Source organism: Cnephaeus nilssonii (assembly GCF_951640355.1).
Source record: "Cnephaeus nilssonii genome assembly, chromosome: 2".
NCBI lineage: Eukaryota > Metazoa > Chordata > Mammalia > Chiroptera > Vespertilionidae > Cnephaeus > Cnephaeus nilssonii.
In genome coordinates, this window is record NC_137073.1 from 47,467,637 (window position 1) to 47,483,645 (window position 16,009).

The 16,009-nt window shown below is 40.3% G+C and overlaps 1 protein-coding gene across 1 annotated transcript; it reads left to right on the top strand.

Moving 5' to 3' along the window:
* The first annotated feature begins 2,684 nt into the window (after positions 1-2,684).
* On the top strand, positions 2,685-15,784 carry CDO1 (cysteine dioxygenase type 1). Its single transcript, XM_079759644.1, has 5 exons — positions 2,685-3,308; positions 6,831-6,908; positions 8,389-8,543; positions 13,813-13,982; positions 14,865-15,784. The coding sequence occupies exons 1-5, from the start codon at positions 3,139-3,141 to the stop codon at positions 14,892-14,894; spliced, it is 603 nt and encodes a 200-aa protein (XP_079615770.1). The 5' UTR covers positions 2,685-3,138; the 3' UTR covers positions 14,895-15,784.
* The last annotated feature ends 225 nt before the right edge of the window (positions 15,785-16,009 follow it).

Here is a 16,009-nt window from a genome sequence, read left to right on the forward strand (position 1 = left end):
ACCCTTTCATGATTGTAATGTCCCTAAAAATGGGATTTGGGGTTTTTAATTTGGTACACACATAATACTTTGTGATTTGCCTTACACATACCTAATCAGTAATTCATTATATATTAAGTGAATGAAATTAAGTGTGGCTTTCAAAGTATAATTTAACTTTGAAAAGCAATAATAAAGCAAATTTGTGTAGAATAGCCCCCACCTTACTCCTGACCTCCATTAGATTCCTAAAACCCTGGATAGAACTGAACCCTGTGGATATTGTTTTTTCCTATACATACATACTTACGATAAAAGTTTCCCATACATAGATACCTACACATACATATAAATTAGATACAGTAAGATTTAACAATAATAAAATAGAACAATTATAACAATACGGTGTAATAAAATATGTGAATGGTGTCTCAAAATACAGTTCTCACCCTTCTTGTGATGATGTGAGATGATACAATGTCTGCATGATGAGATGGCCTCCCATATCAGCAAAAGCTGAAGACCTAACAAGGTCTTCTGTGATCAGTCCCCACTTGCAAAACCTGCCATGCATATCCATGTTCATCCGTGGTGTTATTCAAAAACTAAGCTTGCTCCCATCCTAGGGCTTTTGCACTTAATGTTTCCTCACTTGGAAACTTCCCGCAGCAAACTGAGTCTCACATCTTTCAGTCCCTGATCAAATGTCATCAAGAGTGTTCCCCTAGGCCTGTGGTCGGCAAACTGCGGCTCTCGAGCCACATGCGGCTCTTTGGCCCCTTGAGTGTGGCTCTTCCACAAAATACCATGGCCTGGGCGAGTCTATTTTGAAGAAGTGGCGTTAGAAGAAGTTTAAGTTCAAAATATTTGGCTCTCAAAAGAAATTTCAATCGTTGTACTGTTGATATTTGGCTCTGTTGACTAATGAGTTTACCGACCACTACCCTAGGCCCTCTCTAAAATAACACCACCCTCAACTGTCCTCCCCCTGCTTTAGTTTTCCTCCATTGTAAATGGTATACAGTATTTGTGTCCACTTCATGTATACTGTATGTAATATTTCTTGGTGTGTCTACCTGTGCCCCCCCCCTCATTAGAACATAAACCCTCTGAGGGCAGAGACTTAGTTTTGTGGCCAGTGCTTGGCATGTAGTGCACGATTTTAAAAATGGATAGGTGGGTGTATATTTACAGTACAGACCTCTATTCTGGTGCCCTCCTTTGGATACCCACCCCATGTCAATGTCTTAAAATGTGTAAATCCTTGCCCTGAGCAATGCAGAGTACAGTAAAACTACTTCTCTGGATCTAAGTATTAAGTTACTAGATCCTCTAGTTGCACAAAAAGTTGGCTTCTGGCATGCTTTCTACCCAAAGTCCTTTCTGAACAATGGTGATTGAGCTGTCATTTGTACTTCCGAAGAACATTGTTAGCACAAGTAAATTTGTACATAATATATACACTCATACAAACAGGGGTGGGCAAAAATAGTTTAAATTACCAGCCATCACTACCTAAAAGATAAATCATAAGTAATAAGTCATTCTATAATAATAATGCCAATGAATAGAATAATAAATCAAGAATAAGTTTCTGTGTACTCACAACTGTAATCCTACTTTTGCCCACTCCTGTATATACATACATTAAAGCAAAGTCTAAAAGAAGTTTAGACCTTTAATAATCTTGAATCCAAATTATTTCCTGAGTCCATTAATGAGAAAAAAGGAATCTACATTTGCATTTCTTCTGTCCCTCACATTTTTCTTATTTTCATTCATACTTAATTTGCCTTGTTCTCCAAGCACTGCTTCTAGAAATGATGTATTTAAATAGTACAGTGGTCAGCAAACTCATTAGTCAACAGAGCCAAATATCAACAGTACAACGACTGAAATTTCTTTTGAGAGCCAAATTTTTTAAACTTAAACTACATAGGTAGGTACATTGTTATTAATTAGGGTACATGGTATTTTGTGGAAGAGCCACACTCAAGGGGCCAAAGAACTGCATGTGGCTCGCGAGCCGCGGTTTGCCGACCACTGGACTAGTAGAACCCTTTAAATACTGCATTGGGAGGGGGGGGGGGGAAATACCACACACACAGCATTTCCTTTCACCAAGAATTGAAACATCAGGTTTTTGCACTGAATAATTTTTAGGTAATGTTTGATTTTAAAATCAAAGAGGGATACCTGGCCTTCCATCGTTCTACTTGCTAATCTAGCTGGATAGCTGAGTCTCCTTTGTCAAAATGTACTTTGAGTAGAGTACACAATACAATATACAGATGATGTACTATAGAATTGTACACCTAAACCCAATGTCACGCCAATAAATTCAATAAAAGGGATTTTTTTTAATTGTTAAAGGAAGACTTTGACTCATTTTCACCTAGCCTGAAGCATATTATCTAGTTTCAATCGCTCAAAACAGATCTCCATTTTGGAAGTGGAATCCATCCTCAACCTTCACAAGCTCTTCATAGTTCCTCAGCTCTCTGACAGGTAGGGCCCCCGACCTTCTTCAGCATCTACCCCCAGGCGTTCTCTCCCGAACCCAGGGCTCTGCGTCCCAGGGTGTGGAACCCGGTGGCCGAAAGGAACCGCTGGGAATGCCGGCGGAGGGGCGGGTGGAAAGGGGTGGGGATGGGAGGCCAAAATGAGCCTGTCAATGTGGGGGAGGGATTGCGCGCAGCCCACCGCGAGTGCGGGGATTCGAGAGAGAAGGGCTCGCGGGAGGGCTGCATTGCTGGGAGGGCGGACGCTAAGTGCGTGAGCCTGGCCCGCAGTCTCTCGCCGTGGCCACCACCTTCCTCAGGTCGCACCCCGCCTCTCCCCACCCTCCGAGGGCCATTGGTACATTCCCGCTGACTCCGAGAGCTTAAAAAGGGCCCGGGAGGCTAAAGCGAACGGATTCGGTCCTGATTTGTGTACTCCGCACATTCTGAGAGATCGCAGATCCACGCCGCCCCGGTGGAGGTGTCTCTGGATATCTTGGCCAGGGGTTCTTTTAGCTGTGGCTCTCAAGTGTTTGGGGTTTTTGTGGGTGTAGCTGTCTGGCTGGCAGCTGGGGTCCCTCGTCTCGGTTCCTAGGCTCGCTCAGCTCCTTCGCTGAAGCCCAGCAGTGAGACAGGCGCGCCGCCAATTCTGCAAAGGATGGAGCAGACCGAGGTGCTAAAGCCGCGGACGCTAACCGATCTGATCCGCATCCTGCACCAGCTCTTCGCCAGCGAGGAGGTCAATGTGGAGGAGGTGCAGGCCGTCATGGAAGCCTACGAGAGCGACCCCGCCGAGTGGTCGGTGTACGCCAAGTACGACCAGTACAGGTGAGCGCGCCCTAGCCCTGCCCGCCGAGGATCGCGGGCGCGGGCCTCCCAGCCCCGCCGTGCGGCTCTCGGCGTCCGCGGAGAAGCGGGCGTGGTGGGAAGGGTGGGGGTCTTGCTTCGGGAGAGTGCGGGCCCCGTCGCGATCAAGAATATCTCTTGACCAAGAATATCTCTAGGCAGAACAAGCAAACTACTATTATACACCATGTGTCTGCACGCTCCCGGCGCCCCAGGGCCTTCGCCGCGCCGGAGCGCTGCGCCTCCTCCGCCGGCCGGGCTCGCCCTCCGCGCTGGGGGCCGAAGGTGGAGCCTGCGGAGGGGAGGCAGCCGCCTATCTCCAGTTTTCTATCCTCTTCTCACGTGTCAACCTCTCAGCTTCCACACCGCCACTCCTTCCGCCCCCGGCCTCGGATGCGGTGCCCTGGGGAACCGCCTGGCTGGACTGACGGAGGCTGAGGCTCCCAGGGGAGAACTGCCTCAGCCACCGGAGAAAAGGGTAACGGTGGAGGCACAATCCCCGCCGCTGGTTCTCCATCACTTGGCCCCCTGTCGCCTGCGAGCAAGCACCTGCCAACAGGCATTTGTGTGCGTGTGTGTGTGTGTGTGTGTGTGTGCGTGTGTGCGTGTGTGTGTGTGTATGTGCGTGTGTGTGTGTGCGTGTGTGCGTGTGTGTGTGTGTATGTGCGTGTGTGTGTGCGTGTGTGCGTGTGTGTGTGTGTGTGTGTGCGTGTGTGTCTTGGAGTTGTCAACTGCTCGTTTCCAGTTTGTGGTGACCCCTCTCCCAAACCAGTTTTAACTTCCCAGACTATGGCTTTATTTAAACACACTATCGATTCGCGAATTAAAGGACTGTCTCTCGCTTCTCCCCCCACCCCCTCCCCCAGCAATATGCTTTCTCTTATCCTTAATTCTGAGGATCTGGAATGTAAATTGAAGACCGCTGCTTCCCAGCTGTGCGGGAGTGAGGTGCCCTGGGAGGGCTGGTCCTTTGCAGAGGTGGCTTGGTGATTAAGTAAAAATGGATCTCTACCCGTCCTCTGCGGCCACGAATGAACTTTAGTCACTCTGAAGAGTGAGAGGTTCTTTTCTGAAAGGTAGCTAGCGCTTCAGTCATTGTGGTTAGTTGGGTTGAAGGGGATAGTTGAAAGAAAAGAATAAGGAAAGACTAAGCTTTCCTTGGGAGCAGATTCTGTTAGTCGTTTCACAAAACATACTTAGGGCTTTCAGTAAAGTTTTGTCGGCAATGTCTCTAGGAAATTCCTTTTGTTCCTATCAACTCAGTTCTTCTGTGGCTGCCAATAAAGTTACCAGAGTCTAGTGTGTTTTGTTGTTGTTTTGTTTTTGTTGTTAATCCTCACCTGAGGATAGTTTCCCATTTATTTTTATTTATATATTTATTTTTAGATAGAGTGGAAGAGAGGGGAGAGACAGAAACATTGTGTCCTTGACCGTAATTGAACCCGGGACACTTCAGTTTGAGGGCCGACGCTCTATCCACTGAACCAAACCGGCCAGGGCAGAGTCTAGTTTTTTTTTTTTTTAGTTTTGCCATTAGCTCCAAGTAATTGAGGGGTTATTATGGGCCAGATGCCATTGCAGTCACTTTACACGTGTGTTAATTCATTTACCTCGACAGCCCTACGAGATTGGTACCATTCTTATCCCTATTTCACAGGTGAGAAATGATAAGCAATAAAAAGTTTGGATTACCTGTGCAAGGCCATACTTATGTCAAGAAGTGGCACCAGGATCCAAATTAGCATTATTGTTCCAGAGCCCACATTCTAAACCACTATTAAACTTTTGCAGACATATGGTGTATAATAGTAGTTTTCTTGTTCTGCCTAGAGATATTCTTGATCAAGTGAAATTAATTAACCAGGCTGTAAGTGCGCTTAATCTTTAGAACAAGGATATTTCCAGGGGCCTTGAATTTATATTGATTGACAAGCTCTAAACCATTTGGAATGCACCTGCTTGGATTGATTATTCCACAGGTATCTGAGATACAGCTCACTTAGATAGTAGGTGGGTGGGTGTTCGGGGGAGGAGAGAGGGAGGGAGAAGGGAGAGCAGAAATCAATTCGATAGTATTTTCTGCCTAGGCCTGTCCAAACACTGAGGAATTCTGATCTCTGACCTTGGGAAAGCCAAAGCAGAAGAACCAAGACAGAGTGTGTTCCAGTGTAGACCAGACAGTGAATTCTCTGTTAGAAGCCCCAGAGAAACAAGAGGGATGACCCTAAGACCGGTGGAGAGAGAAGTAGGATCCTGGTACGGGAACCAGATTTACTGTGAATTAAAGGCACAGCCCCTTGCTAGCTCGTAAAAGTTGATGGCTGACATCTAAAGAGCATTTACTAATCACCTCCCTTTACTAATCCTGCTCTGCCAGCACCTGGCCTTCAGCTGCAGGGAGGATGGGGCACGTAGGACTTAAGTGAACAGATGACCATGTGAACAAACACTACCCCAGAAATGGGGTAAAGATTGCTTTCCTTAAAAGTGACAGTCTAAATGAATGTCATAAAACTTTGCTAATTAGATGACATCATCAGTACCTCTTGGACCAATAGAAATTTTAAAGTTGAGTTTTATTTTTCTGATGGTGTGGTTGTGGTTGTTTTTGGTCAGGATTTATTTATTTTTTATTATTATTATTTTGCTTATTACTGTCTTATCATCATTGTAAAAGGTTTAGAGTGTTACTTTCCTAATATAGTGTCCTACATTCTAGTACTTAGATCACCCCCTCCACGCGCCCCCGACACACACACCCTGTTTGTGGAGGACTTTTCATTAAGGGTACTTTTGAATGTGGTTTGTATCTGGGCTATAGTAAAACGAAGGAGAATTCTAGAACAGCTATTTAATAAAACCTTGTTTCTCAAATTCAGGTTTATCTACCCCAGAGAAAACACATGACAATACAATAGCAACATACTTGCCTAGCGCACTAATGCACTTTGCAATTACCTTCTGTGAGAAACCTTTTTTCAATCTGAGGCAGTCACATGGAGAATAAAGGAATTTACTTTATTTCCTGTTAACTTTTCCATGACATTAATTAAAACTGAGCAGCTGTAAATACAGCGATTCAAAATATAAAAATGACCAAAATGAACTGGGAAAAATACTTTTCATTTGTGCTGGATTAAAAAACCACATGCAGCCCGGCTGGCGTTGCTCATGGTTGAGTGTTTACCTATGAACCAGGAGGTTATGGTTCCATTCCCAGTCGGGGCACATGCCCGGGTTTCTGGCTCTGTCCCCTGTTGGGGACACACAGGAGGCAGCCAGTCAATGATTTTCTCTCATCATTGATGTTTCTGTCTCTCTCTCCCTCTCCCTTCCTCTCTGAATTCAATAAAAATACATTTTTTTAAAAAGAAAACCACATTTATAGTTGCTTAGAGGTAGAAATAGTAGCATCTGTAAACGAATGATACTTTGTGACACACTTATTTTTACCAGTGCTTGTTTCATCAACCAAATTCAAACTTCTGAATACATTCCTTTCAGGTACACCCGAAATCTTGTGGATCAAGGAAATGGAAAATTTAATCTGATGATTCTATGTTGGGGTGAAGGACATGGCAGGTAATACAACTATTCACAGGTTTTTATTAGAGTGTCTATTCCAGAATATGCAGTGTACAGTCCCAGGCTGGCCACAAGTCTTGAGAGAACTAACAAATCTCATTTTGTAATTATTTGTCCCCTAATCCTAACAACAAATCTCATGGGAATTAGCCTGAAGGGTTTAGGCATACACCATGAATATCAAAACCAGCCCTCAAAATGAGTAGGTGGTAACCAGTTTAACTTATTCTCTCTCCAAACTTTTATGGGATTGTGCTAAAACTTGACTTTTGTATTTTGAAGTGTGTAAATAATTTTGGGACTAAAGACCTAAATGTCCAGATTTGGAGCTAGAAAAGCAATACACAAATTGGGACAATTTCTTTTCACTTCAAGTTTATGGTTTACTTTCTTTATATAGAGAGTAAGGCAACTTAAACTAATACCAATTCCTTGAAATTTGGCTCCTTAATTGTTCTTAGTTTAAACATTTGCCAGCATTATTACCAATTGAGTATTAGTATCTCTTTAAACATATCCTTCTCAGTCTTTTGAGAATGGCGACACAATAATCCAGACCCACTTTTGATGGGAGAAAGGAAACAGGAATTCATAAAGTTTTGGAAAATTAGGTTTATAGAATACATTTATATACTCATGTAGAGTGGAACAGTTTTCCCTTATTCAATATTTTTTCAAAGTAGATTACATATAAAGAATAGGAGTAGGTTCTGTGAATTTTAGGAAACAAGTTCTTCCTGTGGTACATATGTATATATTTTAATCAACCCTACAGCCAATCTTACTTAATAAACTTAAATACTATTTACTATAAGCTTGTATGAATATATTATTTTCCCAAATCAAATTTACTTTATTTCCCCCACAAATATTGGTATGTAATCACAGGTAGGGCACTCTAAATCTACAGAATGTTAACATTATATGTTTATTACAGTATAATTTTAGGATGGTGGCAATAGATACATATACCGTTTGTCCCCCAAAGGAAGGATAAAAGAGAGAAAGCCTGGGAAAAATCATTAAATGTTAAGTGATCTTCTCAGTGTGATGCAATGATTATAGATGATTATTTTTGTCCTTCCTAAAAGTTCTCCAGTGCAGTTTTATAATCAAGTTTTAGTGCAGCTTAACTGAGTTATTAAAAGCTGTATCTTGGAGAAGATAAACGGTTGCTGGTTTTGTGTTTCTCTTACGAAAGTAGTATTCTAACAGGGTTTGAAAAAAATTAACTGTTCTTTAGTAGGGTATGTATGAAAACTGTTCCTCTTATATACATTGATATGGAAGACATTTTCTCTATATTGCACAGTATTGAATTATAAATTGATGACATTTCAAAATTCAGCTGAAATGGATTTTGTCCTGGGAGATGTCCTATTGACAGTGTGCAGCTTTCAGCTCTGGGCTGAACGTTACTGCAGGTCTGGGTACTGGAGCATCTACTGAGTTCAGTTGTCCTTTTGTGTCTACATAGCAGTATCCATGACCACACCAACTCCCACTGCTTTCTGAAGATGCTGCAGGGAAATCTAAAGGAGACATTATTTGCCTGGCCTGACAAAAAGTCCAATGAGATGATCAAGAAGTCTGAAAGAATCTTGAGGGAAAACCAGTGTGCCTACATCAACGGTAACATCCAATAGCTTTTTCTAAGGGCACGTGGGAAAAACCTTTCACTCCCATCGGAAATATTGGTTACTTACACATGTGCCGTAGAACTTGGATCATGAAGTCACTAATTTCAAATGCTTGGAAAAGGACCCGAGAGCAGTGGGTTTTGCTTTTTAAAGTTTTGCATGTGGACTAAAATCACTTATTGGAAACACATGCTTGTAGATTAGTGCAGACTGGAACATCATTTACGTGCCAAATCTTAGGACAGTTAGAACCGAATCTGAATTTATGTATGTAGAGTCTTCTAATGAAGGAGTGAGGCCAAGGTGGAAATAAATAAATATAACAACAAATTGATGTTTCTCTCTCTCTCTCTCTCTCTCTCTCTCTCTCTCTCTCTCTCTCTCTCTCTCTCTTTCTCTTCCTCTGTCTCTCTAAAATCAATGAATAAAGAAAATTTTAAAAAAAGAAAATGTAAAAGCAATGTTCTGGAAGTAGTTATGAATGCTAGCTAGTCCTTATTTTTCTAAAATGCATATACTTAAAAGCATATTCTCAAGGGAAACTTTACAAAGCACATTATTCAGCAGTGATTTATAGATCTCTCACTAAGAATTCATTCTTTCCCCTAACTGTGATATGGAAAACCAAATGCTTTTTAGGGGAGGCAGTGATTAACATCTGTATTCTTAAAGGGGATAATAACTTTCCAGAAAGCTTGTTATGCTTATATGAGATCATTTATTCCCATTTACAGATGAAGTTCCAGCACACAGGAAGATTAAATAACTTGTCCACATTACTCAACTTTTAAGTGGCAGCCAGGATTCTAACCTAAGCAATTTGATTCCAAAGGCCATACTTTTATTGGATGCTATTTCACTTACATATAATAAGATATTATAGAGATTTTTCTGGCAAAGCAGGATTTTCTTTAAAGACAGATATTGGCCTTGGTACTGGCTTAAATTTGTTCATTGGTTTCAGAGTACACTTAGAAAGGTCAGATTACAAAGTAGTTCCCCGTTATCTGAGGGGTGAACCTTCTAAGACACCCCTCCCCCCCCCCCGCCCCAGTGGATACCTGAAACTGTAGTTAGTACTGAACCCTATATATACTATGTTTTTTTCCTATACATGCATACCTGGGATTAAGTTTAATTTATAAATAAGGCACAGTAAGAGTAAAAGCAATGATTAATGATAAAATAGAACAATTATAGCAATATACTGTAATAAAAGTTATGTAAATGTGGCGTGTGTGTGTATCTGATAACTAAGATAGCTACTAAGAGACTAAAAGGCAGGGAGCCTGTACAGCAGGTTGGACAAAGGGATAATTCACATCTGGGTGGGATGGAGCGGGAGATTTTTACCACACTACTCAGAACAACGTATAATTTAAAACTTATGAATGGTTTATTTTTAGAATTTTCCATTTAATATATTCAGACCATGGTTGACTGCAAGTAACTGAAACTGCAGAAAGTGAAACTGCAGATAAAGGGGGACTACTGTATGGGAAGTTTTTCTTCTCATTCACCTAACACAAGGTGTTAGTTTCTTAGGTAGCCGAAAACTCTTGGGGGTTGCTATATATATGAGGCGCACCAGATTTTCAAGAACAAGTTTGTTGCCCATATAACTCACAGAAAAGCAGAAAGCCTTTCAGAATAATGACTTTCAGCAAGTCACAGAGTCTTTGTGAACCTAGATAGGTCTTGAAGAATAGGTAAAGAGTCTACAATGCAAAGAGGATAGGAGCCAAACATACGGTAAATGAGTGCTGCAGGCTGGGAATAAGGCTTGGGGACTGGTGTGTGCAAGCCACAGGGCAGCAACAGGCACCCAGCTCCAGCGAGATCATCCTGACTTCTTTTTCCATAGATGTTTATGGGAAATTTTGCCAATCAGTAAAGTATTGGGTGGAATAAGCTAAATATTTCTGTAGACTAATTACTCATATGATTAAAAATCACATATTTACAACCTTTTATTTTTACTGGTGCAGGAGGGGTGCAGATAGATACTGATCAGTGGGAAGGATGTTTTAAGTACAGGGAAGAGCACGAGTGAAGGCAGAGTCACTGCAAAAAAATAAAAACTTGTCAGGAATGGTCTACCTGGAGGGAAGAAGGACAGGGGTAGTGGGAGAGTAAAGTGAGATCAGGTCCTAGGCCTTCAAGGCCAGCTTAAAATAAGAGCTTGCTTTGGTGAGCAGAATTTTATTTGGGAATATCTTGATCAATATGGTAGCAGTGTGCAACATAGGGTGGAGGAAAGAGAGAATTGGGGGAAGCAGACCAAGTTACCTATTGTAATAGAAAAAAGATGGACATGGCCAGGATCAAACTGGCATCCATAAGTACCACCAAGTGCAGAATTACTGTGACAGAGGGTACACCATGGGGGCAAAGAAAAGGAGGCAAAGACAAAAATAATAATGCTGGAATTCTTAACAATTGGGAACAGACATGAGCCTCAGGAACTTCTCTAACGGACAGGCAACTAGTTTTTGCAGGGCCTTTGCGTACAGATTGTCCAGCATGCATTGGATGGTGTATGTATTTGCAATTGGAGAAACAAATAATTTGTGTAGGGGCAGTCGCTTCTTAAGAATATTGAACTTTTGTTCAAGATTGTGCTTCAGCCAGTATCTTATGAAAGAAGTAAGCTTTGGAATTAAAGAGTTTATGGATCTGAGAATCAGGCCCCATTTTTAGAAGTGAGGAAAACCGAGGGTTCTAGAAGTTGTGAGTTGTTTCAGGGAATAGAACCTAAGTCTTCTGCTTCTAGGCTTTGCTCTTTATCACGCAACCTCATGGAGCTAGATCATAAAGCATAAGGCCAAATTGGGTGCCTACATTAGCTACACTAATTACACTGAATTCCTTCCTTGACTAATCCTCAAATCCTCTCCTAACTATAAATTTCTTCTCAGCATATTTTTTCAAAATCATGTATTTTTTCATTATTTCTTTATTTTAATCTTCTTTGAGACATCTCCTCCAGGGCTTTTTGACCAGCTTCAATGTGGATTGGTTGATCTCAAGGCCAGGGCTCCACTGTCATCCTGGGGTCCCCTCACATCATCCAGGCTTTTCCTTTGCCATCTTCTTTTGCTAATCCCCTTGTTTCCTGATCTCATTTCTGCCTACTTCTTGGTCCAGGCCTTTGTTTTAGTGGAGCATGTCCTCCAGTTGCTCTATGAGAAAGGGTTCTGGAAAGGAATTTTGTGAGACCTTATATATCTAAAATCTCTATATTCAACCCTTAAAATGTGATTGCTAATTTAGCTGGATATGGAATTCTGACCTGATAATCACATTCTCTCAGAACACAGAGGTAATGCCTTATCATTTAATTTTTGGTCTTAAAAAATTATTATTATTGATTTGAGAGAGAGAGAAACATTGATTTGTTGTTCCACTTATTTATGCATTCATTGGTTGATTCTTGTCTGTACCCTGACCTGGGGATTGAACCTGCAACATTGGCATATCAGAACAGTGCTCTAACCAACTGTGATACCCAGCCAATGCTTTCAGTCTTCTTGTTGAAAATCTACTGTCATTCTGATTCTTGAATCTTTCTATGAAACCTATTTTTCCTTTCTAGAAACTTTTGAGATATCTTTTATTATATTTTCTCTTTCTCCAATATTATAGAGATTTATACCATGTTGCATGATTTTCATTCATTGTGCTGAGTACTCAGTGGGTTCTTTCAATCTGGAAATTCATGTCTATTCAAGCAAATATTGTCTAGTTATTTCTTTGACTTCATTTTTTTTGCTCTGTTTATGACATTCCCATTGCTCATATATTAAACTTCCTCTTGCTTTACTTTATCTTTCTTTCCTATTTTCTATCTTTGTTATTTTGTTCTTTGAGTCTTCCTCCACTTCCTTAGTTTTTCTTCCAACCTTTCTATTCAGGTTTTTATTTCTAAAAGCTTTTAATCTCTGGTTGTTTTATAGTATTTTGTCTTTCTCTCTAAGGATATTAATGATACGTTTGTTTTTAAGCCTTCTCTTGAATTATGTCTGTCTCTAGCTGCTCTTTTTAGGTTGCTCTGGCCTCTGTGTTTCATACTAGAGGACTTGCTCAAATGTCTGGTGACCTTGGCTGTGTGCTAATATTTAAAAACCAGGGACAAAAAATATCACTTGGTAGCTCTAAACACTGGACTTCGTTCTAGGATAATCTGGCAGAGCTTTTTTTCTTGATGAACAACCAATGGCAGTTGTTTTTTGTTCTTGAGCCAATCAGATTCCCTGGGAAACTGCTTCCCATCTCCTTCCTGGAGAAGAAAATTCCTATCTGGAAGCATTCTGGCAGCTATGTGGTGAAGAAAGGGGGACTCTTCTCATTCAATATGTAAATTTTCACTTTGGTCACCTCTTTTTCACCTGTCCTGATCTATTATATTCTTTCTAGAGACCAGATCTCAGACTTCTACCAGAAGGAAGGAGAGGGAGAAGTGGTAAAAGGGATGTAAGTCTCTAAACTGAAATAGGCTTTTAACCAGTTCTTGTACTTTTAGCCCCATCTTCTTCCCCATATTCAGAAATACCCATGCTCCCAATTCCTGAGCTGTTTGGGCGGGGAGAGGGAGTTTCACAATACAAATCACTTTATTTCTTGGCTATCTCCCATGTATGAATGAATATTTAGCTTTCTTTCTCCTGCAAGCTATTCATCTATAGTTAATGATGAACAACTCAGGTTTGAACTGAACGGGTCCATGTATACCCAGATTTTTTTTTTTCAATAAATACCTGTAATATTTTCAATTCGAGGTTGGAGGTCCACGGATGTGGAGTGCTGACTGAATGCTTTGATGAATGCTATTTTATACAGGGGGGCGGGGGACTAGAGCATCCTCAGATTTTTATATCCATAGGTGGGCCTGGAACCAATTCCCCCATCGATACTTGGGGACAACTTAAGTTTTGAGAGAGTCAAAAGTTATATGTGGATTTTTGACTATAGAGTGTGGGAGTTGGCACCCCTAAGGTCCATGTTCAAGAGTCAACTGTACATTCAAGCTTTTAAATTTTTATTAATGTTTTCTCTTTTTCTATGTAGGTTGATGCCTTTTTTAGTCTTTTACTGATGTTGTAGGATGCTTTCAGGAAATAACAGAGTGCATGTGTCTTATTATCTTTAACAAGAAATTCCATTCCTAATGTACCCAATTTATGATCTTAGGTGATTGACAAAATTTTTACCTACAGCAATCCTCTAAAACCCTTCATCTGCTCTTCTTGGTTGTTGTTTAGATTCCATTGGCTTACATCGAGTAGAAAATATTAGCCATACAGAACCTGCCGTGAGCCTTCACTTGTACAGCCCACCTTTTGATACATGCCAAGCCTTTGATCAAAGAACAGGATATAAAAACAAAGTCACCATGACATTCTATAGCAAATTTGGAATCAGGACCCCATTTGTAAGTATAATTACTCTCCTTGGTTTAGTGTTTTGTGAGTTGGTAATGTTACACTGTATTCATTGCTTTTTTTGTTCTAGATATTACTTAAATATTTTAAGTATTCTCAAATTAAAGTTTAAATGAACCTTAACTTAGGGGAAAGGCACCTTATATCCTAATTCATTAACTTTGGAGACTATATTTTCATTTTATAAATAAATCTAAATTAGATGCAAAGATTTATTAAGTTCCAAAGTATGCTCATTTCTAAAGAAAATGTTTTCATTAGAGAAATAAGAGTGCAATATATTTGATATAATTTCAGCTGTGACTTATTATTAATCAGTCTAATTTGCTAGGACAACACAAATAACTTGCAGAGTTAACCTTTCCAAAGTTTGAGACCCTATTCCGATTACACAAATAAAGAAACATGCCTATTTTGATTGCCAAATTACTTTTTCTTTCAGTAGTGCTGCTATTCAGACCACAAATAAATGACAGTAGACTATCATGTAGACTAGCATGTTCCCCTTGAGGAACAAGTGTTTCCACCTAAAAATAATAAGGCAACCAATGGTAATATGTTGTAGCAATCTTCTACCTCTGGCGAAATAAGTTGGCTATTTAGAGGAATGTAAAGACTGAAAATAATTCTCATGAATCTTACAGAAGTACAGCCTTTGAGAAAAGCCAGAGTAGAATTTCCTGAAGTGATTGCCCTGCTTTGTTTTCAGCATTTTGATTCCCAAGAGCTACTCTTAAGATAGGAACAAAACAATAGGGCTCCATTGCATGGCTGAGTTTCCATACGCTGATAAGAAAGCAGGACTACTTAGAACAAGCTGAAATGTCTGGTATGCAGATTCTTACACAGCTTTCTTTTTTTCCTTCTTACAGGCAACTTCAGGATCACTGGAGAACAACTAAGGAGCACCCAGCCCTCTACGAGCTGTGCAAAGTTTCGCCTTCAATGGGAAGGCCTCCCACCATTTGCTGTTCAGTCATACACTTTACAAAGCCAATACTTAGATCTCCTGTAAGGCAGATGCTAATTATAAGGCATTGAGGAAGCAAATAGTGCCCTAAGCAACTACAGAAGAAAAATCTCACTAAAGAAAAAAAAAAAAGGCTTGTGATTTTAAAGGCCAAATCAAGTACTCTCCTGGTCTTATTCTCGAAATCAGGGGTGGGAACCTTTTTCTGCCAAGGGCCATTTGGATATTTATAACATCATTCTCTGGCCATACAAATATCAACTTAAAAATTACACTGCTATATTTGGTCAAACATTTAATTAATTCACCTCTAATGCCTTGGCAGGGCTAGACCAAATGATTTTGCGGGCCTTATACTGACCAACGTTTCCCACCCCTGTTCTAAATCTATTGGAACCATACTGGGAATGTCAGTGAAGGGTTTTATAGCTTTTGGGAACACTTTGGTCTCTGAACTATAATTAGCAATATATAAAAACTATAGACATCAAATGCCTGCCTTGTGACTTGGATAACTAAATGTAGATGTCTTTAGTATACTTTGTATGTTCTTAATATTTGAAGAGAATTTTTGGAATCTGTGGATTTTATTTTTTCAATCATATTTTACAAATTCCTGTTCTATAAACAATAGGGTTTTGTAGATGAGAAACTTAAAGTACTTTGACATTTGGTAATGAAATGAAGGGCAAAGGATTTAGAAAAGTAGATGTATTCAAACCCACAACAAACCAAAAACATAAACTCATGTCTGGTATGTCCAGTGGTCATAGTGAAAGACTTTGTACTAGTCTCAAATTCTAATAAAACTGGATTTGAACACATTTGAAGTTATCTTCTGTTTAATTTCATAAAATTCATAGTTTCTTAGATTTGGGTAAACTACCAAAAGCAGTGCAAAGTATGATTTTATGATGTAATACTATGAGAGAGCCCACAAAAATGCATTAAAAAATAGCTTACCTTGCCCTAGCCTGTTTGGCTTAGTGGATAGAACGTCGGCCCTCAAACTGAAGGGTCTCAAGTTCAATTACTGGTCAAGGGCAT